Source organism: Pseudonaja textilis, chromosome 2, assembly GCF_049901715.1.
Source record: "Pseudonaja textilis isolate UNSWEBS1 chromosome 2, rPseTex1.2, whole genome shotgun sequence".
Classification (NCBI taxonomy): domain Eukaryota; kingdom Metazoa; phylum Chordata; class Lepidosauria; order Squamata; family Elapidae; genus Pseudonaja; species Pseudonaja textilis.
In genome coordinates, this window is record NC_141991.1 from 166796653 (window position 1) to 166822702 (window position 26050).

Below are 26050 nucleotides of genomic sequence, written 5' to 3' on the forward strand. Positions count from 1 at the left end.
AAGTGAGAGAGATGAAAAGAGTATCAATTTTTGACAAAATACTACTTAAAAAGGCGTGAATTATAGATGGCTGATACCAGAAGGCCTCATGTTTACATGGCAAGATCAAAGACACAGAATTGATTGGATTGAGAAAGCAGAATTATTTTATGTAGAATATTTTAGAGGGAAAAAGGAGGAGACAGAAGGAGAAGTGTCATTCATTGAATTTCAGGAGGAATGTCAAGCAGCAACTGAAAAAGAAGAAGGTGCAGTAGGCGGAAAGGTGGAAATTAGAGAACGAGAACCAAGATCTTACTAGGGCTGCAAAACCTACTTATAAAGTATAAACATGGAAGAGAAAAAATTGATTACAATCAACATAAATGGTCTCAATTCCGCTATTAAAAGAAGGAAAACATTTCATAAAACAAGAGAAATTAAAATATGACATAATCTGCCTACAAGAAGTACATATTAAAAAGCAACATGAACAAATATTGATACAGCCAAAGTTAGGGAAAATATTTACTGCATTGACACGATGTAAGAAAAGAGGAGTGGTTTTATACATCAAAGATACAATTCCAGCGGAACTGATTTATACAGATGATGATGGAAGAATTTTGATGGTGGAAATAATGGACAATAATATGAAAATACTTTTAATAGCAATTTATGCTCCAAATGATAATCAAGAATTTTACATATGAAAATAATTGGACTATGTTAATATTTGCATGATGGGAGATTTCAATGGAATAGTAGATGATAAATTGGACTATAAAACACAGAAAACAATAAAGCAAAGTAGAAAGACTCTTCCAAAATCCTTTTTTAAAATGACAGATGAAATAAATTTAAAAGATGCATGGAGAGAAAGAAATGCTAAAACAGGACAATACACTTTTTATTCAAATAGACACTCATCATGGTCCAGAATAGATATGATATGGATGTCAACGGAATTGATTTCTAATGTACAGGAAAATGATATAGAAACAAGTACTTGGGCAGACCACAATCCAATGACAATCAAATGGAAAGGACAAAGAAGATCTGGATGGACTTTAAACAATACTATATTAAAAGAAAATTGGCCTTTTTCTTCAAAGAAAACAAAAAAGAGGATACATCAATGCAGAATCTTTGGGACACAATGAAGGCTTATGCCAGAGGCCTGATAATAGACTATACAAGGAAAATAAATATTATGAAAGACAAGCCTCTAAAGCATTGGAGGATGATTACGAGAGACTTGAAAAAGAGTTACAGAAACTGCCACAAAAAAGGGATTAAATTAAAAATGGACACAATTAAACACAAAATGGGGCTGATGGAAAAAGAGGAACTAGCACAAAAAATTAGAGGTGCTAAACAGAACTATTTTGAAGATGCAAATAAACCAGGTAGATGGTTAGCATACAAATTGAGAAAGGAGAGAGAATCAAGAAAAACAATGCAATCAATAGATGATCAAGGGCAAGTGTGCTATGGAAATAAAGAGAAGAAAAAGATTATACAGGATTATTATGGAAAATTGTATGAACAAGAGAATATAGATGACGAAAGAGTTATACAATACCTGCAGGAAGCGAATTTGCCCCAGATACCTAAAGAGACTAAAATGATGTTAGAAAACAATATAATGATGATGGAATTAATTAAAGCACTTAAAAAACAAAACAATGGAAAGGCACCAGGTCTGGATGGACTTCCAGCGGAATTTTACAAGACATTACAGGAATCACTGAATCTTCCATTGTTAGAAGTTATGAATGAAGTCATGTTGAAGAAGAGAATACCAAAATCATGGTCAGAAGCATATATTATGCTTGTCCCAAAGGAGGACGCTGACCCACAGCAAATCAAGAACTATAGACCCATTTCCCTGCTAAATTCAGACTATAAAATCTTCACTTCAATATTGGCAGAAAGACTTAAAAGATATTTGAATAACTTTATTCACCCTGATCAAAATGGGTTTCTACCGAAGAGACAAATTAAAGATAACATGACAATAATTCTGGACACTTTGGAATACTATGAGGCACACCCTGAAAAACAAATGGCTTTGATATTTTTAGATGCACAGAAAGCCTTTGACAATGTGAATTGGCGATTTATGTTATTACAGATGGAGCAAATGGGCTTTGTTAAGAAATTCATTCAAGCCATAGAAGCTATACATCATAAACCAACAGCAAAGGTAATGATAGATGGGGAATTGACAGATTTTATTGACATAAGGAAAGGGACAAGACAAGGTTGCCCACTGTCACCTCTGTTGTTTGTGTTAACTTTAGAACTGTTAAATAGAAATACCAGAGAAGAAAAAGATATAAAAGGAATGAAAGTTAAAAAGGAAGAATTTAAACTGCAAGCATTTGCAGATGATCTGATTTTTATTTTAGAGGATCCATTAGAAACAGCACTTAAATTGATAGAAAAGATAGAGGAATATGGAAAAGTAGCTGGTTTGAAAATAAATAAAGATAAAATGAAGATTTTGACAAAGAATATGTTAATAAGACAAAGGGAAGAATTGGCGGATGTTTTGAAGATCCAGGTCACAAATAAGATTAAGTATTTGGGGATATACTTGACAGCAAGATGTAGTATACTTAAAGAGAATAACTATCTTAAACTCAAACAACAGATTTTGGCAAAATTTACAATTATCTTTAATAGGGAGAATATCAACAATTAAAACGAATATATTACCTAGAATTTTTATTTGTTCCCGACAATTCCAATTAGATTAGGGAAATATTATTTTGAGGATTTAAATAAAATAGTGTTGAAGTATATTTGGCAAGGAAAAAAAATGAGAATAAAATCAAAACTGTTACAAGATCCTAGAAGAATAAGAGGAGGATTTGGCCTGCCCAATTGACACTAGAAGGACATGATTTGTTGTTGGGATGGCACACCTTCTTATGGTACAAGGGAACTAAAACACAAGGGTATTTCAGAAGACGCTATATACAAGAGGCTTTGTTATTAAATTGGGAGAAGACTAAAAAGCAATACTATTTAAAAATTCCAGTCTGGTTATCGACTATTAAAGCATTTCATACCCAATAACATATAAAAAGGAACAAACAGTTAGATACGGTGAAATATTGAATGAAAAAGGTGAACTTAAATCTACGCAAGAACTAGAAGAACAAGGTATAAGGATGAATTGGTTTTCATATGTGCAAATACACTCTAGATATGACAAAGATTTTAAAACAGAAGGTTTCTGTGATAAATTGACTGATTTAGATAAAATTTTGACAGGTACTGATGAAAAAGTGATCAAAAAATTATACAAACATTTATTAGATTAAGCTAAAAAAATTTTGGGATTTTGGGCATAGGATTTATTTAGAGAAATGGCAAAAACTGTGGTCTCAAAATTATAAAATGACAATGTCAACAGCATATAAAGAAAATCTGTATAAGATGTTTTACATGTGGCACTTACCCCTGACAAGAACAGCAAGAATGTTTAAGAATAAGTCCAAAAATTGTTGAAAATATCATCAGATACCTGGTTCATATTACCATATGTGGTGGACATGTGCAGAAGCTAAAAGATATTGGACTAAAATCCACACGTGGTTGGAAAAAATGACAAAGAAACATATAGACTTTAAACCAGATATATTTTTATTGGGGATTTTACTGGAAATATACAGTAGAGAATTGAAATATTTGAGTATAAATGTATTAATGTAAATGTAAATACATTTTTAGCAAATGTATTTGCTAAAAATTGGAAAAATGAGAAAATACCAATGCAGGAGGAAGTTATTAAGAAAATAATGGAATGTGCTGAAATGAGTAAATTGACATTTAAAATTAGAGAACAAGAAGATAAACAATTTTATAAGATATGGGATTTATTTTATCAATGGTTAGAAAATAAAATATGGTAATGAAATATGTAGAATTTTATAATATAAGGAGAATAGAATTATACAGAATATAATATAAAGTGTATTATTATTGGATGGATTTAGGATGATAATATGAATCATTATATTATAAACCAATTTAAAATTTTGAATAACTTGCATAACATGAAGGAATAATCGTTTAGTCAAATAAATGATTAACAATGATACTAATGTATACATATATATTTGATTGAGAATCTATACAAACAATTATAAGCAAGGATTATGGAGAAGATGCACAAAAAATTTGTAACCAACTGACACACTGTATTACGTAATTGGAAGATGGTTTTATGTTTTATTGTGTATGTTTGTTCAAAAATTAAAAAAAACTTTTTTAAAAAAAAATCCTGGCCCAGTTGTGGCCATTAAGTGAGGACTACCTTTCAACCTGGAACAAAGAAAACAATCTTAAGAAAACCCATCCCCACCATTCCAGTTAAGCATGTTTGAAGAAATAAAGTATGCCTCTTACCCATAGTCATCAATCAGATGAGAGCCCAGAACAACAATATCCAGTTCAAAGAACTGTGCTTCTGCTTTAAGGCCAAACATGATTGGGGCCAATTTTGAATAATCCGCTCTGTTACACGTAGCAACACAAACCCGAAGTTTCCGGTTGTTTCCATTCTTCTCCATTACTTCCTTTTGTTTTTGCTTAGCAAGGGTCTTGAAATAAAGCTCCTGGAATATAATTGTACAGGGATTAGTACACTAGGAACATGTAGAGTATATTGAATACAGTAATGGATTTATAGCATGAAAAAATTAATTTTTCCTTCTATTTAGACAAGAAATTAACTGGAAGAATTTGGGCCAGAAATAAATTTTATATCCAATGTAAGTCAAAGAATTGTAATGACACAGGAGTAGAGATTCTTCCCTAATAGATAATCAACTGGGACAGGCACCCTTTGGAATGATTGCAATCGAGAAGACTCGACATTCAGGATAGTAGATATTCAAAGAAAAAATCATGACATAATGCATTTAGGGGTAAAACTTAGTTAAATGGAATTTCACTTTTGTTTACAACATACTATTTGTTATATAATTACATATGATTTTTCCCATACATAATTATTGCACCAGTGATGTAGAAATACTTGCTCCATAATTCTCCACCACACTTTTAAAACTATGAGCCACTTGAATATAATTAGACCAACTGAAGCTAAATTATACAAGATATAGACTTAGAATTACTACTTTCAGTAACACTAATGGATGAATCATAACGAGCTGAGCTCAAATTCACTTTAAAACCTGTAGTCATTGAAATGTTAAAGTATGCTGCCTACAATATTTTTAAAGGTTTCCAAGTATTTCAAGTAATTGGTTCTAAGTACGGTAATGAATAGAGATTCTTCAGTAATCCGTCCATTGAAAGCAGAAGGGAAAAAAAGGAACTATTACTCTCTTATAAAACAATATACGATCAGTTAAAAAAGGAAATTTTGGAAAGAAAGTTAAATTACTCTCTAATTGGTTGACAGGATTATGTCATCAAGTCTTTTTCAGTTACTGCTATGAAAAACTACAGTATATTTTGTAAGGTGTTTACTACTTTTAAAAAATACATCTTGTTAGGAATGTAAGTCACCTAACAGTTGGGTTGGAAATATATAAACCAGGATAGACATTCAATACTGTCTCTTTAAGGGAATGCTAAAATTGTAATTGGGTGTGGTTCCTCAAATGGCCATAAGATGGAGCCAAAAACCTGGTTTCCTAGAGTGATGCTAGTTGCTAGATGTTCGCTGTTTTTGGTTCCTGCATTTCCCTATTGACTGTTGCTGATCATCGTTCTTCTTGGATTGAAGTGAGTCTATTACTGAACTGTTTTTGATACTGGACTTTGTTATTGGATTATACCTGGGCTGAATACTGACTGCTTTAACTGTGTATGACTTGGACTGCTTGTTGGACTTTGCTTAACCATTTACTGGAAGTAAAAACCTACATTTTACTGTACAGTGTAGCTGTGTGCTGGTTGTGTGTTATTCCTCACCACTCTCACTACGTCTCCCTGTGTGCACTCATTCTCCTAATGGGGAATTACCTCAACACTGGTTATGGGCCCAGGCCATACCAGGCTCAGATAACTGAGAGTTAGTGTGAATACACAGTACCGTATACAGACAGCTGTTTACTGTTTAATTGTGGGTTACTATCCTGGTAAAGATGGCACAAGACCCATCAACAAGTCTATCACTGATAAACCAGTTGGATGGAACACACTGTGTTTCCTGGTCTATGAAGTGCTGTCTACTTCTGCGTAGAGAAGGGTTATGGACTGTAGTTCAGGATCCACTGGATGTAAATATTTGGGATCCAGATGATGAGGACGATGCCAAGAAGTTAACTGACTTTAAACGGAACAATGAACGAGCTCTTTTACACATAAACTGTTTAGAGCATGTCTTCTAAAAGGTGGAGATATGTTAGCTCATTTGAACTTCATGAAAAGAACTTTTCAAGAGCTACATAAAAAGGAACTGATATTTTCAGAGCTGCATCAAGTTTACATCATTCTTTCCTCATTGGACGAAAGTTATGATGATTACGTATCTTCACTGGAAGTCCTGCCCAGAGATAAACTGACATTGACTGACATAACTGGAAGGTTGTTGGAAGAGGCGATAAGATGGCTGGATAGGGACCAACTGAGGAAGAAACAACCACAAGAAGAGGATTTGTGTTCAACTGTCTATCTGTTAGGAAATGTTTTTCTTGTGGGGCTCGGGGACATATAGCTAGATTCTGTAAGAAGGGAAAATGACAGAATATTGGTCATCACCAGAAGACTAAGAATGCTAATTTAGCTATGTCTAGCAATTCAACTGTAAACCATGATTTGTGGGTAGTTGATAGTGGAGCATCACAGTGCATTACACGAAATAGAGAGAGGTTTGTAACAATGTCCATGAGTAAGCAACATGTATCATTGGCAAATGGCTGCACAGGAGGAGGAGGAAGAACAGGTGCAGGAGGAGGTAGAAGAACAGGAGCAGGTGGAACAGGAGAGTCCACCAGTAAGCCCTGAGTTGCCTAGACGTTCAACCCGAGTAACACAACCACCTGATAAGGTATCAGGCTAGTGTTGTATGCCAAATGAAATGAAAATAACTAGATAACGATTTTGGAAATCCAAAGATAATTTTTCCTATAATTCATACAACCCCTCCACAAGAGCACTTTAATTGTATAGCTAAATTATTGAGGTTTTATTCAAATAAAGAACATAAACACCAGAAATTTAGTATTTTTCAGGCTAATTCAGATCAGCTGTGTTCATAATTTTGTAACAGATTAATGTGACAATAAGCTACAAGAACTGATTATATGTTGTAATTAGAATGGTGTCTTTCCCCAGAACAGTAATTAAAAGTAAAGAAAAATTCATTTTTAACATTCAAAAGAACAATTTTCTATTAACACTTAAGGCGGTCAAATTTGCTTCAATCATTTATTCCGCTTTAATACAAAGAAACCTTACCTCTGCTTTATTGTGCAAGTAAAGATTAAATATTAGCATTCAGTGGTATCTGCCTCAGATTTAATCCATCTAAGTATCCAATGAGCAATTATTAACTCACAAATTACTGTTCTAGTATTATCTAGTTTTCTAATTAGATATATGCCAATTAATTAAATTAACCCTTTAGATAATAAAGAATGATAAAAAGTTTGGTCAATTTAAATGCTGAACAAGCAATGGAATGCATCCAGTACCTTAGTAGGAAATTAAATGCTATAAAATCGAAAAACAATGAAAATAAAATATTTATACTTTCTGAACCTGTTTTTCACCCTTCATTTCGTTTGGGTTTCTTAAGCGTCAGACATAATGTCTCTGCAGAAGGAAAATAAGGAGCACCGGATAAACACATGTATCACTTAATCTATTCCCGAATGCAACCATCACAGATCATGCTTTTTTCTGATTCAAATTGTTATTGATTTTTGTTAGATAACTTATCTGTCATGTTCGGTTGCAATATTTTTTTTTGTTCGAGTTAGTGGAAAACAACTTTAGAAACTATTTAGAAACTGCAATCGGTGCACATTTTTTGGACTACAATATTTTACACCAGCCTTACATCAATTACACTGACTTCCAACTTGTTTAAAGGCTAATTCATAGGGATGAAGTTTACTGGTATTTTAGGGCCACTAATATTTGAAAGAATAATTCCTCCCTGCCTGCATCTGAAGTGAGGTTTTAAAAGTTTAATTATCATAAAAAAATTAAAAGGTCTTGATGGAAACCTTTTGTTTTCCATGGCAGCACCTACATGTTTTCCATGCAGTATTATACACCCTAATCAAACCCCAAAATCTAGCTCATGGCTGCTCAACCTTTTGGTTTGCTTTGGCTGCATTGAATGAAGAGAAATGATCTTGGCCCACATATACAGGTAATCCTCAATTTATGACCACAATTGAGCCCAAAATTTATATTGCTAAGTGAGACATTTGTTATGTGAATTTTGCCCCATGTGTTGTGGTTAGCCAGCAACAGGTATGGACAGCTGAGGAGAGCGAGGACTCAGATGAGGGGCCAGGACCATTAGGGAGTGGATTGCTGCCTTCAGCAATTGTGGGGGCTGGCAGCAGAGATGAGGAGGTTCCCGAGGAGCCTGTGCCAAGTGCACGTGCGCACACGGTTGCTCACAGGAAAGAGCAGTTGCAGCAGCACGGGAGTAAGGCTGCAAGTTAATGGCCCCTCCTTCAAGAAGATAAAAGCCAGCTGTGAAGCAAACATTCTTTGTAGGAAGCAAAGACGTTTTGAAACTCAGCCTCATTGACATTGCAGTATCTTAAGTTGGTATTTGAAGACTCTTGTGTTGTGAAATATTTCTTATCTGTTATTCTTGGCAGCCTTGCACAGTTTTGGTGAAGCTTGTGTTTATCAAAGATAATTAGTTTGCAGCAGCCTTTTAAAACCGGGGATTCGTAAGAATCATTAAAAGGTTTCTGTTCCCTTTGGTTTGTGTTTGTTTTATAGGAAAAGGGTTTGGGTCAGAACACCATTTTATGACCTTTCTTGCCACATTTGTTAAGTGAATCACTCCCATTGTTAATTTAGTAACATGGCTGCAAAGTGAATCTGGCCTCCTCATTGATTTTGCTTGTTAAAAGGTCACAAAAGGGGACCACATGACCCCGGGATACTGCAAAGGTCATAAATGAGACAGTTGCCAAGCCCCTGAATTTTGATCACATGACCACAGGGATGGCGCAACGGTAAAAAACAGCCACAAGTCCCTTTTTTTCAGTACCACTGTAACTTTGAACAGTCTTAAATAAACTGTTGCAAGACAAAGACTACCAGTAAAATATATAATATAGTTAACGTATATAAATCACATGATAATGTTAAAAGTTTACCATCCTCTGAGGGCCACTTTACTAGTTGTCTAGGGTTGAATGTGGCCAATGGGCTGCTGGGTAGACATACCTGCTCTAAATAGTTCACAATAAAAATGTATAAAACGAACCCAGCAACTTCCTCCCAAAACTCAGAATCAGCCTTATACTGTAATACAACCCTTAAAAAAACTACATGAGCAACAGTAGAATCTAACTTAATCCACCATAACACAAAAAGGCATAATAATGTTGCCCAATAGTGACCAGCAGAACAGTATTTTAACACCGTCCTAAATGGGGTGGTGGTGTCAACTTAACTTTAGTGGTATTTGGAAGAAAGAGAGTTCTACTGAGCTGGGGCAGCCATTAAGGACAACTAATGCCTATTTCCCAAACCTTGGAGGCAAGAAACTGAAAGCCTCTCCCACTAATAGGAGTATGATGGGCAGACTTAAATCAAAACCATATTAGACCATATTACAACTTACAGCTCTGTGAATCTACTTAGAAACCTACTGGTAACTGATGATCCACGCACACTATTTGGATTACATTGCTCTCAGATGCAAGCAGATGGGTGCTGTACTGTGGACCATTTGCCATTTCCAAGTATTTTTCAAAAGCTGTGGTGGAATTCTTTCAGAAAGGCAGGCAGTGAAAACACTGGATGCCATTGAATTGAAAGCAAAAATAACTGACTTGTTTTATTCCGCTCATTTTACTCCACTGTACAATTTATGTTATACAGAAAAGCCCCTGGATTGGGGCTAAAAGGGGAAAATGGAAGCAGTATGCTCCATCCCAATAATTGGGTAAACCGTCCCACCGAAGAAAACACCCCATTGTATATTTTTAACATTTTAAAGTAGATTTTCCAGTCTACTTAGAAGGTTCATGGGGATATCTGTGATTAAATAATTTGTCCAGTATCTTATATGAGCCCTAGACTCCACCCACCACAAATGGATGGCTTCAGATTTTAAAACACTTAAAAAAAATACAATAGCCTGCTCAATATCTTCATTTTGACAAATTCACCCTTACCAGGAAAATTTAAGCATTTATGAGCTTCAAGTTAATACGTTTTTTTTAAAAAGTTTTAACTTGTCAGTTAAGAACATTCTGTATTATGATAGATTTAGTCAGCCATATACTTTTGTTTTGCTTGTATTTAATGTTTTATTTTTTATACATTTTTTTTAGATTTAAACATTTGCTTTTTAAAATGTTTTTAACTTTGTGTATTTTATATTTTTTGCTTTTAAAATTGTTTATATCCCACCCTTCTGATACTAGTCTAGGACTGTAATAAAAATTTGATTTACTGATCTGTGAGTTGCATATTCATGAAGGTTAATTATGCAGTTACATATGAATTATCCCTGGAAACAGCCTTTTTAAGATAGAGCTTAAAAAAGCTAAAATAGACATTGAATGAAGGACAGTGTTTTCAAATAGGCCTGGAAGAGAAGGAGGGGGGGGGGGGAGAACAGAAAGTATTTCCCACAATCTGCATCATAAGACTTCCAACAGCCTGAATCATCAGCTTTGCAGATCAAAAGTTTCACTTATGTTTAAATACTGAATATATTCTGCTCTTTATAAGATGCTTCTTGGATGAGGTGAAATGTCTTCCAAAACAAAAACCAGAAAATCCACTTGCCTCTTAAAAAGCAGTTTTGGGACAACCATGACCTAGATTATCTCCACAGGTACTCTGGTCTTTATACATATATTTTATTTTATCCTGAGATGATCATAATTTTTTTGGCTATCTTCACCTAATTACCTTACATTACTTTTTCTTGTTGGCATATGATGAAGCACTATTACCACAGTATTTGTAGACCCTACAGAATAGTCGTGTGCAGTTATTTGGCCTGATTCCTCCATCTTGAGTCTCCCCAAATTTTAAAACCTCCGCTAAGAGCATCTTGCAGGTAGCATGGCTGAATATGAAATGCCAGCAAACCCCACCACTACTTTGCTCCTAAAGTGGGCCTGGAGACCAATCCACTTTGCTAAAAAAAAGGGGGGGGGGGCGACTTCACATCTGTTTTAGGGGAGGACGTTCAATCTATCACCCAATTAGATAACAGATAATCAGAGTTGGAAGGGACCTTGTAGGTCATCTAGTCCAACCCCCCCCACCCACCCAAGCAGAAGACGCTACACCATTTCTGACAAATGGCAGTCCAGTCTCTTCTTAAAGTCCCACAACTTCTGAGGGCAAGTTGTTCCATTGATTGACCGTTCTGTCAGAAAGTTTCTCCTTATTTCCAGGTTAAATCTCTCCTTGTTCAGTTTCCATCCATTATTCCTTGCCTGGCCTACAGGCACTTTAGAAAATCACTTGACCCCTTCCTCCCTGTGGCAGCCCCTCAAATATTGGAAGACTGCTATCATGTCTCCCCTGGTTCTTCTCTTCATTAGACTAGCCAGGCCCAGTTCCTATTAATTATATAAATTAATCAGTTAAATAAAGACTAAAATGAAATGCTCCAGGTTGACAGCATTGCTTCCAATGACATTCGGGATCAGATCGGGCTTTTTTTTTTTTTTTTGCATGGAGGAGGAACACGGAGCGAACGGGGGGGAAAAAAAAGAGAGAGAGAGCTTCCAAGCCTCCGACAGATGCTTGAAGAGGCCATCCTCGGTGCCTCTTATTTTTCGTCGGACAGCGTGGCGAAGAACAACAAACGGCTCCCGTCGCCTGGGCTGCTGCTCAGCAAGGCTCGGGCGGGGGGGAAAAAAAAAAGGCGGGCTCTGCCCTTGTCCCGCAGAGGTCCAGCAAGGCCTCGCCGAATCGCCACGTCTACTCAGGGATGCTTCTCTTCCCCCCACAACCCGCCTTTCCCGGGACTGCGTTAAGCGGCGGCTCATTCCCGCCCCGCTGCGCCAGCGTCACTGTAAAGCAAATTAAAGGCGGCCCGCCTCTCCCCCCACCCCACCTCCCCCCACCCCCCCCCACACACTCCGCTTCCTTTTTACCTTTCTTCAACGTACCCTGCTTCCCGCCCCAAACCTCGGCAAGCGGCCCTATCTGTCCTCGCGGCCTGTGAAGGAAGAAGCCTCCGCGCCGCAAAGCGCCTCGAGGCGGCAGCAGGAGTGTATGTGGTGGGGTGGGGGGAACCTCACGAGGGAGGGAGGCGGCGCTGTGAGGAGAGCCTGGCGATGGGAGTCCGGGTAACCACGCCGGCTGCGAAGCGATCGGCCCCTTTCCTTCCGCTGCCAGTGTCGCCGCTGCCGCCGCCTCTTTCTCTGCTAAAAGAAATCTGAGAGGAAAAAGCAGTTGCTTCGCCGGGCGTTTCTCACTCAGTGTTTCCATCCCCAAGTCAGCCGCAGCCATCTGCGGTTGGGAAGGCGACGCATGTGGCGTCCCTAGATTAGCCGCTTCGAGGCTCTAGGTGAGCCAAGGTTTGGCTTCGGGGAAACAGAGCACGTTCAACCCTTTCTTGCTGTGTGTAGTTTGTCACCATGAATTACAAACAAACAGATAAACAAACAAATAAAATATATGCTTCCTCCAACAATGAAAGGGTTGGGTGAGTTGAAAAATAACGGGGGGGGCTGCTGTTTTTGTTACTTGTGTTTTTACCGTTGATGTTAGCCACCCAGACTTCAAACATCATCAAACCTCACAAAAGTAGATACAGAGAAACAGAACGTGGAAAATGTTGACAAGAAATATAAAAGGATTATGCTGCAGAGAAGCGTATGGAAATAGCACTTCTGCTAATGGGAAGTAGCAGAAAAGACACTTGGTAGAATAATGAAGTGACAGATGCTGTGGTTGACAAAAAATAAAACTAAAATGGAAGAAAAAAAGACATAACGAAAGAGCTGAAGCCAGTGCCTTGAATTGCATCATTTGAGATGAATTTTATATCCCTCTCTCCAATAAATAAATAAATAAACAAATAAATAAAACATTTCCTTCAACAATGAAAGGGGTGGATGGGTTGAGAAATAGTGAGAGAGTTGAAACCAGCATCTTGAATTGCATCATTTGCAATGAATTTTATATCCCCCTCTTCAATAATAAATAAACAAATAAATTAAAAAAAAACATTTCCTCCAACAATGAAAGGGGTGGGCAGGTTGGTAATGAAAGATTTCAATATCTTCATTTTCAAAAAACTAGTTGTTATAGCTGTTGCAGAGGTGGTATTCAGCAGATTCTGACCAGTTCTGGAGAACCAGTAGCGGAAATTTTGAGTAGTTCAGAGAACCAGCAAATACCGCCTCTAACTGGAGATTTTACAGTATCCTTCCCCTGCTACGCCCACCAAGCCATGCCCACAGAATTGGTAGTAAAAAAAATTGAATCCCACCACTGCTGTTGCCATTAGTTACAGTATCCCAAGCTCATGTGATCACCTTTTGAGGTTTTTTGACAAGCAAAGTCAAAAGAGAAAACCAGATTCACTTAACAAATGTGTTACTAATTTAACAACTGCATTGATTCACTTAATAACTGTGACAAGAAAGTTGTAACATGGGGCAAAATCCATGTAACAGATATCTTACCTGGCAACATAAATGTTGGGCTCAGTTGTGATTGTAAGTAGAGGACTACCTGTGTAGGTTTTGCATGAGGGGAATGAAATGAATGAAGCAAATTCCACAGCATTATGTAACTATTAGCTATTATACGTCAATCCTTGTATGTTCCAATTTGGTAATGATTGAACTGATGATCTAATTTTATCTTCTAGTAGTAGAATGAAGAGTATTTTCTCAGAAATCCTGGATAGTGACATCCCTACTGTTACAAAATTTCAGCATACTCCTATCTTCATTTTTTTAAATTACTTCCTCAAAATCATTGACATCTTTTAGGACTCTAATTCAAGATTGGAATCTCCTTTTCTTTTGCAGGACTTGTCCCCGCCCCCCATTTCCCCATTTTTGATATTATTATAGAACTGCTCCTTATGATTTTAACATCTCTCAGAAGTTCTTAGTAAGTTCTTTCCTGAGATCATTGTCAGCTTTCCTTCTTGCCAATGTTCACCATTTGTTCTAATATCTAGGTAGCTTTCTTTTGTTTCTTAAACTTTGGCAGTCTATCTCTGCCAAATTACAAAAAAAGTCAACTAATCAAGCAGTCTTTAAACTTAAAAAAAGATTTTAAAAAACACAAAAGAAGAAGAAAAATCTACTTTATATAGGTAATCCTTGATTTACAAATCGCTTTTTCCAAAACAGATCATATATTTATGAAAGTTATTTTTTAACATCCGGAATAATATTTTTTCAATTTCTCATTCTCTTTTAACATTAATTCTAAATAACCTGTCTATATTTTTTTTTTTTTGCTGTAATAACCAGCCATTTATACCTTGTTGTGCCAGTATTATAGTAAAATTTATTTCTCTGTACTCCATCTAGCGATATCCATGCACGTAGACATTATTTTGTCCTTCTCAAACCTTGCTGTGCTCCCTTATGGTGGCAGGTTTCCCCTGGGAGAAGGAATGAGCAAAGAACGCCAAGGCTGTACACCAAGCATATATATTTCTAGAGATTCACCCAAGGCATTAAGAGAAATCAGGAACTGTCTGGGGCAACAGCAATATAAGAAGATACTGCAAGCAGCTGATCATTTTAGTAACACTGGCAAAGGAATTATTTCATACTGCATTTTGGAAGACAATGATAAATTCTCCTTTATTTTACCAAAAGGAAGCCAATCTGATGTAGTAGTTAAGGCACCAGGCTAGAAATCCTGCACTGTGATTGTAATCCTGTCTTAAGCCAAAGCCAGTTGGATGACACCTAAGGTAAGGTATCATTCACCTTACTTAAGTCCCACTCTTTCAGGAGGCAGTGGCAAACCACTTCTGAAAAATCTTGCCAAGAAAACCACAGGGAATAATCTAAGGCAGTTGCCAGGACCAAAAAGTGACTTTAAAGGCACAGGAGGGGGTTCACACACACACACACAGACACACACAACCTTTTACCAAGAAACAACGTAGCAAGATAAAGAAAGGTGTATTTAAAGAGAAAGGAAAGTTTTACTGATGAATTAGCAGGACAGCCTTATTGACATTCCAGATTCTTGAAAGAGAAAATTCCTAGTAAATATTAACTCAAGGTATGTATGCCCAGACAATTTGATTAATGATGCAATGTATGCTTAGTCAAAAGGTCAGCCAGTGAATTAAAGTACATGTGCCCAAAGAGCAATCTAGATGCTACAGCAGATTGTAAAGTTACATTGACTTATTAGATTCCATTTCATGCTGTATTTGGAGCAACTGAATCATTGCTTACAGTGCAAGCATATTGCTACATATATACTGCAATTTTCACTTGCTAATTTCTCTATATAGGCCAGTTTGATATAATGGTTAAAAGTACCAGGCTAGAAACTGGGAGACTGAGTTCTGGTTCTGTCTTTAGCATAAAGCCAACTGGGTGACCTTGGGCCAGTCCTTCTCTCTCTTTAAGAAGGAGGCAAGAGCAAACCAATTCCAAAAATCTTTCCAAGGAAATTGCAGGTTCTAGTTTTGCCAGTCGCCGGGACTCCAAAATTGACTTGAAGGCACAAAAAGAACCTCGATAAACTTTTTGTCATCATTTTTTGAAGGCAGGTAAAAAAATTAACTAAAATACTAGTGATTTCTATTGTCTTGGTACTTAGAGGTACCATATTCTTGTATAGGTTATGAATAGGGACGCTAGGAATTTTTCTACAATATTTGGAGGGCTACGGATTCCTTTACATAATCTAGATGTTTATTAGGGAGCCTGGGAAAATACTAAAATAATAATAAACGGTGGAATTTATCCTTTTTAAAAAAAGTTGACTTCATTATCATAATCTCTGTTAGGCTTCCAATCCCTCTGCTTTACTTACTCAAACTTACTGGAGATAAGCAATAATAGTATATATTACAGTAAATGTCAGCCATCTGAACTTGGTCAGTTAGTAAAGAAAGACTCCTGGCACATGTTTAGCCAGAAATATACCTTACTAGCGCCAAAGCAGTTACAGCAGAAGCAAAGCTGGATCTGAAATTGAGAATTTTCAAATAAGCATCTGAATTCAAAGTCCTTTCGAATTTGGAGACTTATTTCCAAGTAAGCAAATATAAAATTGTCTAAGAATAAAATCCCACCTGAAACTGACACATTGAATATCTATATGTTAGTAAAACTCTTGTGTCTCTAACCCTTAACTAGGTGACAGAATAGCATCATAGGGCAACCATTTTGGAACCAAAGCACCTAAAATGGTCTAGCCAATAGAATGTGTCCAAAATCTAGGATCCATGATACCCATGGGATTGAAATTTGGCAAATCTGTGGTTGCTTTAGTGCTGGCAAACTGCTACATTGCCAACCAGAATTTCAATACACTAATCTCGCCCTGGTCTTCTGGAGGCCAGATAAACCAGCCTCACTTTTGGCCACTGGAGATCTGGTAGATCCCCTTTCTAGCTCTCTGGAAGCCAGGTAGTTCAAGCGTGGGCCATTATTTTTCTTAAGGGGCCATATGAGAAACATGAAACAGGGACTCTTATAGAGGGTCTCTGCCACACCACTGACATTGCTATTGCCCCGTTTCTCTACCCCGTTTCTCCTCACCCCCGCCACTGACACCCCACCCGCCACTGCCAATCCCCCCCTCCCCGCAATTGCTGAGTCTACCAATACTGCGGGATGGATTAAAATTGCCCATCGGCTGGATATGACCCACAGGCCATAAAATGCCCAGGGCTGAGGCAGATTATCCCATCATTGGCTACCAGAGGGCAGTCAGCTAACAGGAAGCTGGAAGGCACTCCCACTTCCAATGTATTTTTTTTTCCATTGGTCATTCTTTTTCTCTGTTTAGGTAAGGAAATGTTTCTGAAATGGGTTGTCTAGGAATCTTTAAAATCAGGCTAAGAAAAACATATTTTGCACAAAAACTAACTTCCAATATATCAAGAGATTTACATGTGATGTTCTGAAGGTTTTGTACTTTCTATTAAATGCATGCATAGAAAAGAGATCATTGTTAGATAGAGGAAGAACTGTGTGCATGTTTGGAGAGGGAGATTTAATATTCTCCCTTACGTTTTCATGTTTCTACATTTCACGAAGAGGAAAATATGTAAAATGAGATTCATCACACAGAAAGAGGAAAGGCACCTGGCATCCTGAAACTTATACTGATAATACAATTTTTTAAAATAAATGTAACACATGTACAAATTTGAATAACAGCTCAAATACAGAAAGCATGTCATGGTTTTTTCTATGATACTAAAACCAATTTATGTTTCTCTATAGGTGGGTCTTGTACATTGAATAAACCATAATGTCAACTCAGTTATAATATTTGTCAATATTTTTAATCTGGTAAAAAAGGGAACCACAAAGAGAAAGTGAATGTAACTTTAATGATATATATATATATATATTATAGTATGAAATGTATATTAAATATGAATATGTGCACAAGATATATGTACCCAGTTAACACACCTTTGAATTGAAAGATGGTCATTTTGTAAAAGAAAAACAAAACAAATTAATAATTTTTAAAAAGGGAGCAAATGGGTGATTCCCCCCCACTTTTCCCCACACACTTTTTAAAATCAATCATAATGTAATGCCTCATGAGTTATAAAACACTTCTATTCCTAATGTTTTCTGCAGCTCTGGAATTGGTGCCTTATTTAATTCCCTTTATTTATACATTTATGAATTTATGAATTATTATTATGAATTTATACATTTATGAATGTATTTATACATTTATGAATTATATCAGTGCAATCTTCTTTGTAAAAGGCAAAAGAAGTCCCTTTGTGTGTTCTTCAATAGTACAAAGCTGTTCTATAATAGTCTCTTGGTATTGCAGTTTTGATGATGCGTCCTCTTATTCATCATATGATTTTACATCAAGAGCAAAAATTTTGCTATCCAAGCCTCATAGTGGTCAATCTTCAAACAGTGAATATTGATTTTGTCTCCACACACATTGCCAGCCCATCTCCCACTTCTGTTCAAAAAGTCACCCCCCACCCCCCAAAAGCAGGCCAGGGTTGATGATGAAGGCAGCAAATATTATGGCATTAGTGAATAGCACTTCAGTGAGGAAAGGCTTTCCATCTTTCCTTATTAGCCTGCTGAGATGGCAAGTAGAAAGGCCTTGGAAGACTGGGCAGAGAGATGCTGCCAAGGTAACATGGCATAGTTAGGAGACGGCATAGCATAGTTACTCAGGCTGTAAAGCAGATGGGGATTGAGAATTATACTTCGATATTTGCAAGATCAATACTGGCCTTGTGGTAGCAACAGAAAGGAACCACAACCAGATGAGCTATTTCTATGTTATTGTAAAACTACACTGGATATTTTCAGTCTTTGCAGCTACCGTAGGGAGGGTGTCTTCTGAGTCTCTTTCCTCAAACACTGTCTAGCTGCAGACTCTGCTGTTCTCTTGTTCAGCCATTATCTTAGCCACATCTCTTTGCTCGGGATCCTAAGGTTTTTTTTCCCACATATAATTACACCTGCCATGTCTGAATAAAAAAATATACACAAAAAATAACACAAGGTTGTTCCTAATAACCTACTTCAGCAGAGGTGGTATTCAGCAGGTTCTGACCAGTTCTGGAGAACCGGTAGCGGAAATTTTGAGTAGTTTGGAGAACCAGCAAATACCACCTCTGACTGGAGATTTTACAGTATCCTTCCCCTGCCACGCCCACCAAGCCATGCCCACAGAACCGGTAGTAAAAAAAATTGAATCCCACCATTGTACTTCAGCAAATATTCTTCAACCTAGACTCTTCTATAGTTTGGGAGGAATTATACAGCCATGTCGGCACAGAACTATCTTCAGCAGCTTTTTATGACACCCCCTGTTAGGGTTTAATCAATGCTGTTTATTACTCTCCTCCAAGGACAGGAGAGAGAAAAGTTGGCTTTATGTCTACATACACTTCCTTCTTGGGAAGAAAGTTGTATATGTATCAGAAAATATACATAGTATACTTCCACTGGAATGTTGCTGATATATAGCCAATATAACACCCCTAAGAGTAGATCTGATTTTTAACCAATTAAGAGCACAGAAGCCACCAGTATGCCTGTACCATCCCACTACAGTGTTGCAAATAGTGTTACAAATAATTCAAACAACAACAAATTTGTAGGACACAATATTTTGTTCATATTGCCACATGTGATATAGTTGTCCTACAACAAGAATTGCCAATTTTCATTATAACTTTGCCTTTAGTTTGTATCTGTATTAAAATACCAGAGGAAGAATTTGATACCTACAGCTGAAACAAAGACAGCTGTTGTTAGAGCTTAATTTGGTCTCATTAGGAGCTCAGTGAACCACATTAATTAAAGAAAAAAATTCTCAGTGTGTGCAGAATGCTTTGCATTCACAAGTGAGGAACTAAAGAAAACTTCTATGTATTGGGATTTTGGAAGTTATTTATATTACAGAGAAAATGAGATAAACTTGTTTTCTTTTATCTTCTTTCTCAAAAGTCATTCAAATTGTCATATTCTTCAAAATCTTAATCCTTAAAAATCTATGTTTGCAAATCTTTATTTATTGAGCCCAGTTCATACCACAGGCTAAGCCATCATTTATTAAATGAATCACAAATCACAGTGGCTGGTTTCAGATTAAATTCAAAGCAAAGTCAACACATATGATATCTGTGCCTCAAAGATGTACATACGATTGTAACCCTGACATTTCTACCATTCCACCTCTCACTTTCCTAGCTGGCAAGCATTAACCAAACACTCACACTTTTTATCCAAAGTATTTGCTGTAAATATCATTCACAACTCCCTAAACAATCTAAAGTCTAATGGTAAAAGCAAAAACAATACAGATTCACAACAGTTCATTTAGTCACCATTCAAAGTTACAACGGCACTGAAAAAAGTGACTTATGACCATTTTTCACACTTATGACTGTTGCAGCATGTCCATGATCACATGATCAAATTTCAGATGCCTGACAACTAACTCATATTGATGATGATTGCAGAGTTCCAGGTCATGGGATCACTTTTTGTAACCTTCTGATAAGCAAAGTCAATGGGGAAGCCAGATTCCCTTAACAACCTTGTTACTAATTGAACAACTGCAGTGACTCACTTAGCAAAGGTGGCAAGAAAAGTCATAAAATGGGGCAAAACTCACTTAACAGATTTCTCACTTAGCAACAGAAATTCTGGGCACAATTGTGGCCGTAAGTCAAGGACTACCTGTACAATACTCTGTTGCTTGTAAAAATGCACCTGCTTATCAGAAAAAAAACATTGGATCATAGTGTAGCCATTAACTAGTATATAGAGTACATTTAGCGTTACTGATTTGCAGGCCATCTTTAGGTGTGTATCTAAACATCTAATGCACTTAATGGCCTGTAAGCAATCCAGCATGACAGCTTCAAGTAGTTAATGGACCTAAAGGATGGAAAGAAAAAATTGCCAGTCAAAACAAAAGAAACTGGGAGGTTGAAGAGAGAAGGAACTGTGTTTTAATGCAAAGGTTTGACTATTTATGATGTACGGTACAAAAAATTAGTCTGATTGCTGGGCTGAAATTTAATTCCAGTAATGACTGTTATTGGTGAAAGACTCCAGTGAAGAAGCAAAGATGGGAAATAATTACATTTTGTGGAACCAGCAGTGTCTGGGTCTCACCCTGCCCTCCTCTGTGTCCAAGGAGAAGCATGCCATCCTATTCAGAAATGAATCCCAGAATTTGGTTTCACTTAGAATTGCACTGTAGAATTGCACTTATAAAGCATAGAAATAATTATTCATTATTTTTCAAGAGAGACATGACCATCCTATGTCTTCTACTTAGCAAATTCTCAAAGTAATCCATTTTTCTCCCTCTTTGTAGTCTTGGGCATGAAATTAGTTTTCTTCCTGGCCAGCTTAAATCCCTGATCCAAAACAAATCAGCAGAGCTTCCTATAATTTATCCACAAGACTGAACTGTAACCGGTGAGCTATTCTCTTGAACACATATTAATATGCCCACATTGTACAGCTCATTTGTCCTTGATCTCTACATCAGCCATATTATTTTTATTTATTTGTTTGTTTGTTTGTCAAACATGTACAAGATAACAAGTATAAGTATGAGCATAAACAAGAACAAAGGACGTAAATACAGATATAAATGGAGACAGTAAGACAGGGATAGTAGGCATACTGGTGCACTTATGCATGCCCCCTTTAAGGACTTCTTAAGAATGGGGTGAGGTCCACAGTAGACATTCTCATATCAATCCTCACTAGACTGATTGTTCCAACCTTGTTCAGTAATTTCTGTTAAACTTCTTCCACACCAAGGAAGTAAAGATGAATGAATAGTTACTTTAACTTAACTAGATTAATCTAACTGCTGATATTCTATTCTCTCTAATCAGAAGTCCAGGGATTGTATGTGGCCCTCCAAAAATGTTTGTTGTTGCTTCTTAGCCATCATGCTACCAAGATTGTGCTGCCAAAATCTAGAACCAAATTCCTAAGCAAATCCTCTCCTTCAAACATGTTAGGAAAATGTTAAAAACTCCTAGCTAAATACCTATCTAAGTAATTGTATCTCCAGGTTGTTGACTCCTGATGTATTCTGTTCATAGGGAAGCCTGCGTCCCACACAAACATTGTATAGTTATTCAATAGCAATAGCAACAGCACTTAGACTTATATACCGCTTCACAATGCTTTACAGCTCTCTCTAAGCGGTTTACAGAGTCAGCATATTTCCTCCAACAATCTGGGTCCCCCTTTTACTCAGAAGGATGGAAGGTTGAGTTAATCTTGAGCTGGTGAGAATCGAACTTCTGGCAGTCAGCAGAATTAACCTGCAGTACTGCCTTCTAACTACTGCGCCATCATGGTTCTATGTCTTAATAACAGTTCATTCTAATTTTGTTTGTTTGTTTTAGTGAATCTTTTTTTTCTCTCCTTGTTTCTCTTCCTTTCTTTGATGATATCATTTCCTGATTAAGAGAAGGAGGGACAGGATAGAATACCATCTTTTACAATGCTGTTTACATCAAAAAACCTAGCTTATTGAAAATATATATGTATAAATAATCATACATTTCTGATATGGTCCTCTGAGTCCAATTAAAGGATACTTCAGAGTAAAGTGACCCTGGAATTTAATAAATGGTTTCCAGATTGTACTTCAGATATGGAACTGTAAGCAGCACTAATTAATCACAGGAACACCAAATAGAATAGAATAGAATTCTTTATTGGCCAAGTGTGATTGGACACACAAGGAATTTGTCTTGGTGCAAATGCTTTCAGTGTGCATAAAAGATACATTCATGAAGAGTCAAGAATCATAAAGTATCATAGCCTATCCTGACTCTATGTCAATGCACTTTTAAAGCATTCATAGAAATTTTAGCAACATTTTGATTGAAAATATACAAGAGGTAATAATGAGAAAAATTTGGAAAACATGGTACGGCTTTATACTGGATGCAAAGTGTGCACACCAGATTTTTGCTTCCCTGAATGCCATTGAGAAATGTGTTAATTTGATAAAGAAACTGTATTGTCAGTGGTTGATTTTTAGAGAAAGCATATGATAAACTGAATAGGCTTTACTTAGAAAACGTTTTATGTGACTGTAATTGAAAGTTCCTTGTTGTTTAATATGGCTACACAGACCTACAGTATATCATGGGAATAAAACACATGAAAGAACAAATTGAATGATAAGCAAAAGACTGCACAGTGGGCAGTAAGAATGGGATTCTCCTTGGTTCTTTAATGGATTTCTGTAAGGAACATTTTTGGTAATGTCATGGATATGTTCATTGGGGATGTGAATGTACATTTGTATGAGATGATGCTATACTATATGGTTCAAGATCTGAATGATTGAGAGATTCACATAGATGGCACGACAGAATGAAGATTATGGATTTGGAAATTAATGCATCAAAGACTAAGGCAGTTTTATTTGAGAAGACAAATGGAATGAACAACTATATGGTATATTCATAAGTGAAAAAATGTAGAACTAGGAGATAAATTAGTTCCACAAATTTGAAGAACGAACCTTTACCCTCAGTTGAATTAGTGTTTTTGGAAACATCATGTTCACATGTTTAAATGCTGGCAGATCATGATGTCCTTTAAATTCCAATGGACTTGGCCCATTAAGTAAGCCTAATTCATACACATGGATGCAGTGGGAAGTACCTTGAATTCGCTATGCTGCTTGCAAGATGCAAACTCGCTCTACTTTTTTTGTCACAGCAGTGGGAATTTTGCTCATTTAAATGTAATAAATAATGTTTATTAAAAATTATGCATCTTTTATTTTTCTAGATGACCAGGCCGCTGTATATCTTAGCTGCTTTTTCAGCTGAATACGTGGGGATGGGGAGCAGGAGGGGAACAAATGGGGAAGTAGTTCCTTCAGACCTACTGCAGCTCTCTGGATTCTGCTGAAGTGCAATTCCCAAAGGCCCCAACAGTATGACCATTAGTGCTTGCAGTTGTAGTTCAGCAGCGTCTGGTAGGCTGGATTTTCCCTCCATTATACTAAAACCTCTAGAACTGTGCAGATTTTGGGAGGAGAGGTTCTTCCAAGTCAATGCAGTAGGACAAAATAAGTACAGCACACATTATTCTTGAGCAGAGGTAAAATTCTCCAGCAGAAGTAAAAATCATGTTGTAAGGTGCCCAGAGTCACTTGATAGCAAAATCAGTGGTATATAAATTCAATAAAGAAATGAATAGTATAGATACATAAGATGCATGAATGTAATACTTTAACAAGTGCCCACCTCCAAAATATCTACCTTCCCAAGTTTGAACATACAAATAAATATAATCAGACTCCAGTGATGTTTTTAGGGGAGGCTATTAAATGATTTCTATAGAAAATTAATTAATTCCTTCCTTCCTTCCCCTCCCTTCTCTTCCTTCCTCCCTTCCCTTCTTTCCCCTCCCTTCCCTTCCTTCCTTCCTTCCCTTCCCTTCCTTCTTTTTCCTTCCCTTCCCTTCCCTCCCTCCCTTCCTTCCCTTCCCGTCCTTCCCTTCTTTTTCCTTCCTTCCTTCCCCTCCCTCCCTCCCTCCCTTCCTTCCTTCCTTCCTTCCTTCCTTCCTTCCTTCCTTCCTTCCTTCCTTCCTTCCTTCCTTCCTTCCTTCCTTCCTTCCTTCCTTCCTTCCTCACATTAGAGAGCACCGTCAATCTTTCCAGTTCAGCCCTAGACCTGAGAGAGATGGACGGGAGGAGAGGCTGGGATCGCCAAGGAAAAATAGCGGAGCTGTAGCGACACCGGAGTTAAAGCACGTGGGGATAAGCGCCTGGCTGGAAGTCGCGGGGATCCGGAGATAAGCAGCACCCTTGAACTTTTATCAGGCAACTGCCAGAGCTTGCCTTCCCTTAGCGTTCAACCCTGCCCGCCTCCCTGCCCTTCACCCCTGCCCCCGCCCATCCAAGATGCAAAGGCTGCTGATCAGATCCAGAAAGCAATTCTCTCTCTCTCTCTTTTCCCCCCGTGGGTGGGTAGGAATCCCGTCAGAGGAGCCGCCTCGCCTAAGGATGGGGACGAGCTTCCTCCTTCCAGCTTTGCATTTCTCCAAAGCAAGACACCGGCTGGCTGAGGAGCGACGCCGCTCCTTCGCTCCCGAGCATCCCGTTGCTCCCTTCCCTGGTTTGTGCGGAAGGAAAACTGACCTCTGTGGGTTTTGGATTTTGCACTCCAGGCAATTCGGAGCTAAAAAGAAGAGCTCCCCCCCTCCCCGTATTCCTTAACTGGATCGGGGTGGGTAGATGGAGTTAAGGACCGGTGGTTCCCCACCCCCACAACCGTAGCGGAGGGACTAGAGACGAGCAAGCCACCCCGCGCGCAACGACAGCCCATCCGTGGCGACGCCTGCCTGCCTGCCTTCTCCCGGTTGCCTTCGCTAGGCTCTCGTTCAGCCCACCCAGCCACCCGCAGTTTCCGAGACAAAAGGCTCTCCCTCCGGAGATCTGCCTTACGTGGGGACCGCGAGGGCTTTGAGGCGTCCGCCGGTGCTGCTCGTGGCTTTCCATGGCTCGGAGCTGGGCTTTTCCTTCTGCTGGCTGAAGGAACCGGGCAACTCTTGGCTCGCTTGCTCTCTCTCTCTCTCTCTCTCTCTTGGCACCTGAATTCCATGCCCCACATTTTAAGCCCGGCCCCCTTGGAAAAATCACCGAGGGGAAAAAAAAAAAGTCTGAATCATTTGCCGGTCCTTTTGGGCAGCAACAGGATGTCAGCCGAGGCTGTGTATATTTCAGATGGAGACGCAAAGAGCTGGGGAAAGCGCTTTTTAAGCCTTGACACTGACCGCTGACGTGACGGTTTCCTCCAAGCCAGGTTCTTGGCACTTGAAGTAAGAAAAGACCATTTGCAGACGTGCTTTCGAGAATATAAGGCCCAAATCAGAGGTTCTGACCAGTTCTGGAGAACCGGTAGTGGAAATTTTGAGTAGTTCGGAGAACAAGCAAATACTACTTCTGACTGGTCCTTCCCCCATCTATTCTCTGCCTCCCAAGTCCCTGCTGATCAGCTGGGTCTTCTTTTGTTGCCCTGCACAGGAGAATGGAGCTGGAAAGCAGGTTAGTGGGGTGGGGAGGGAATGGGATTTTGCAATAACTTTCCCCTGCCGCGCCCACCAAACTAGGTCCACCAAGCCACTACCCACAGAACCGTAGTAAAAGTTTTTTGAATCCCACCACTGGCCCAAATGCT

At 38.0% G+C, this 26050-nt stretch overlaps 1 protein-coding gene and 1 long non-coding RNA gene across 19 annotated transcripts in view; one reads left to right on the top strand and one right to left on the bottom strand.

Annotated features, from left to right (window-relative positions):
• Positions 1-26050, bottom strand: part of GNE (glucosamine (UDP-N-acetyl)-2-epimerase/N-acetylmannosamine kinase) — a 62481-nt gene that overhangs the window by 27374 nt on the left and 9057 nt on the right. For 4 of the 18 annotated variants that reach the window (XM_026712702.2, XM_087926369.1, XM_087926366.1 and 1 more), the window contains exons 1-2: positions 25318-25444; positions 4402-4610 (exon numbers count right to left, since the gene is read on the bottom strand). In XM_026712702.2, coding sequence (XP_026568487.1) covers positions 4402-4610; positions 25318-25371 — 263 coding nt within the window. In that variant the 5' untranslated portion in view covers positions 25372-25444. Of the gene's footprint in view, positions 1-4401; positions 4611-12293; positions 12386-25317; positions 25445-26050 lie in introns of those variants that run through there. The other 14 variants (XM_087926371.1, XM_087926376.1, XM_087926373.1 and 11 more) reach the window with 4 other exon arrangements.
• The window catches only part of LOC148127229 (uncharacterized), a 78744-nt gene continuing 64777 nt past the window's right edge, over positions 12084-26050 (top strand). The window contains exon 1 of the long non-coding RNA XR_015742114.1: positions 12084-12211. This is a non-coding gene — a long non-coding RNA (uncharacterized LOC148127229). The remainder of the gene's footprint in view (positions 12212-26050) is intronic.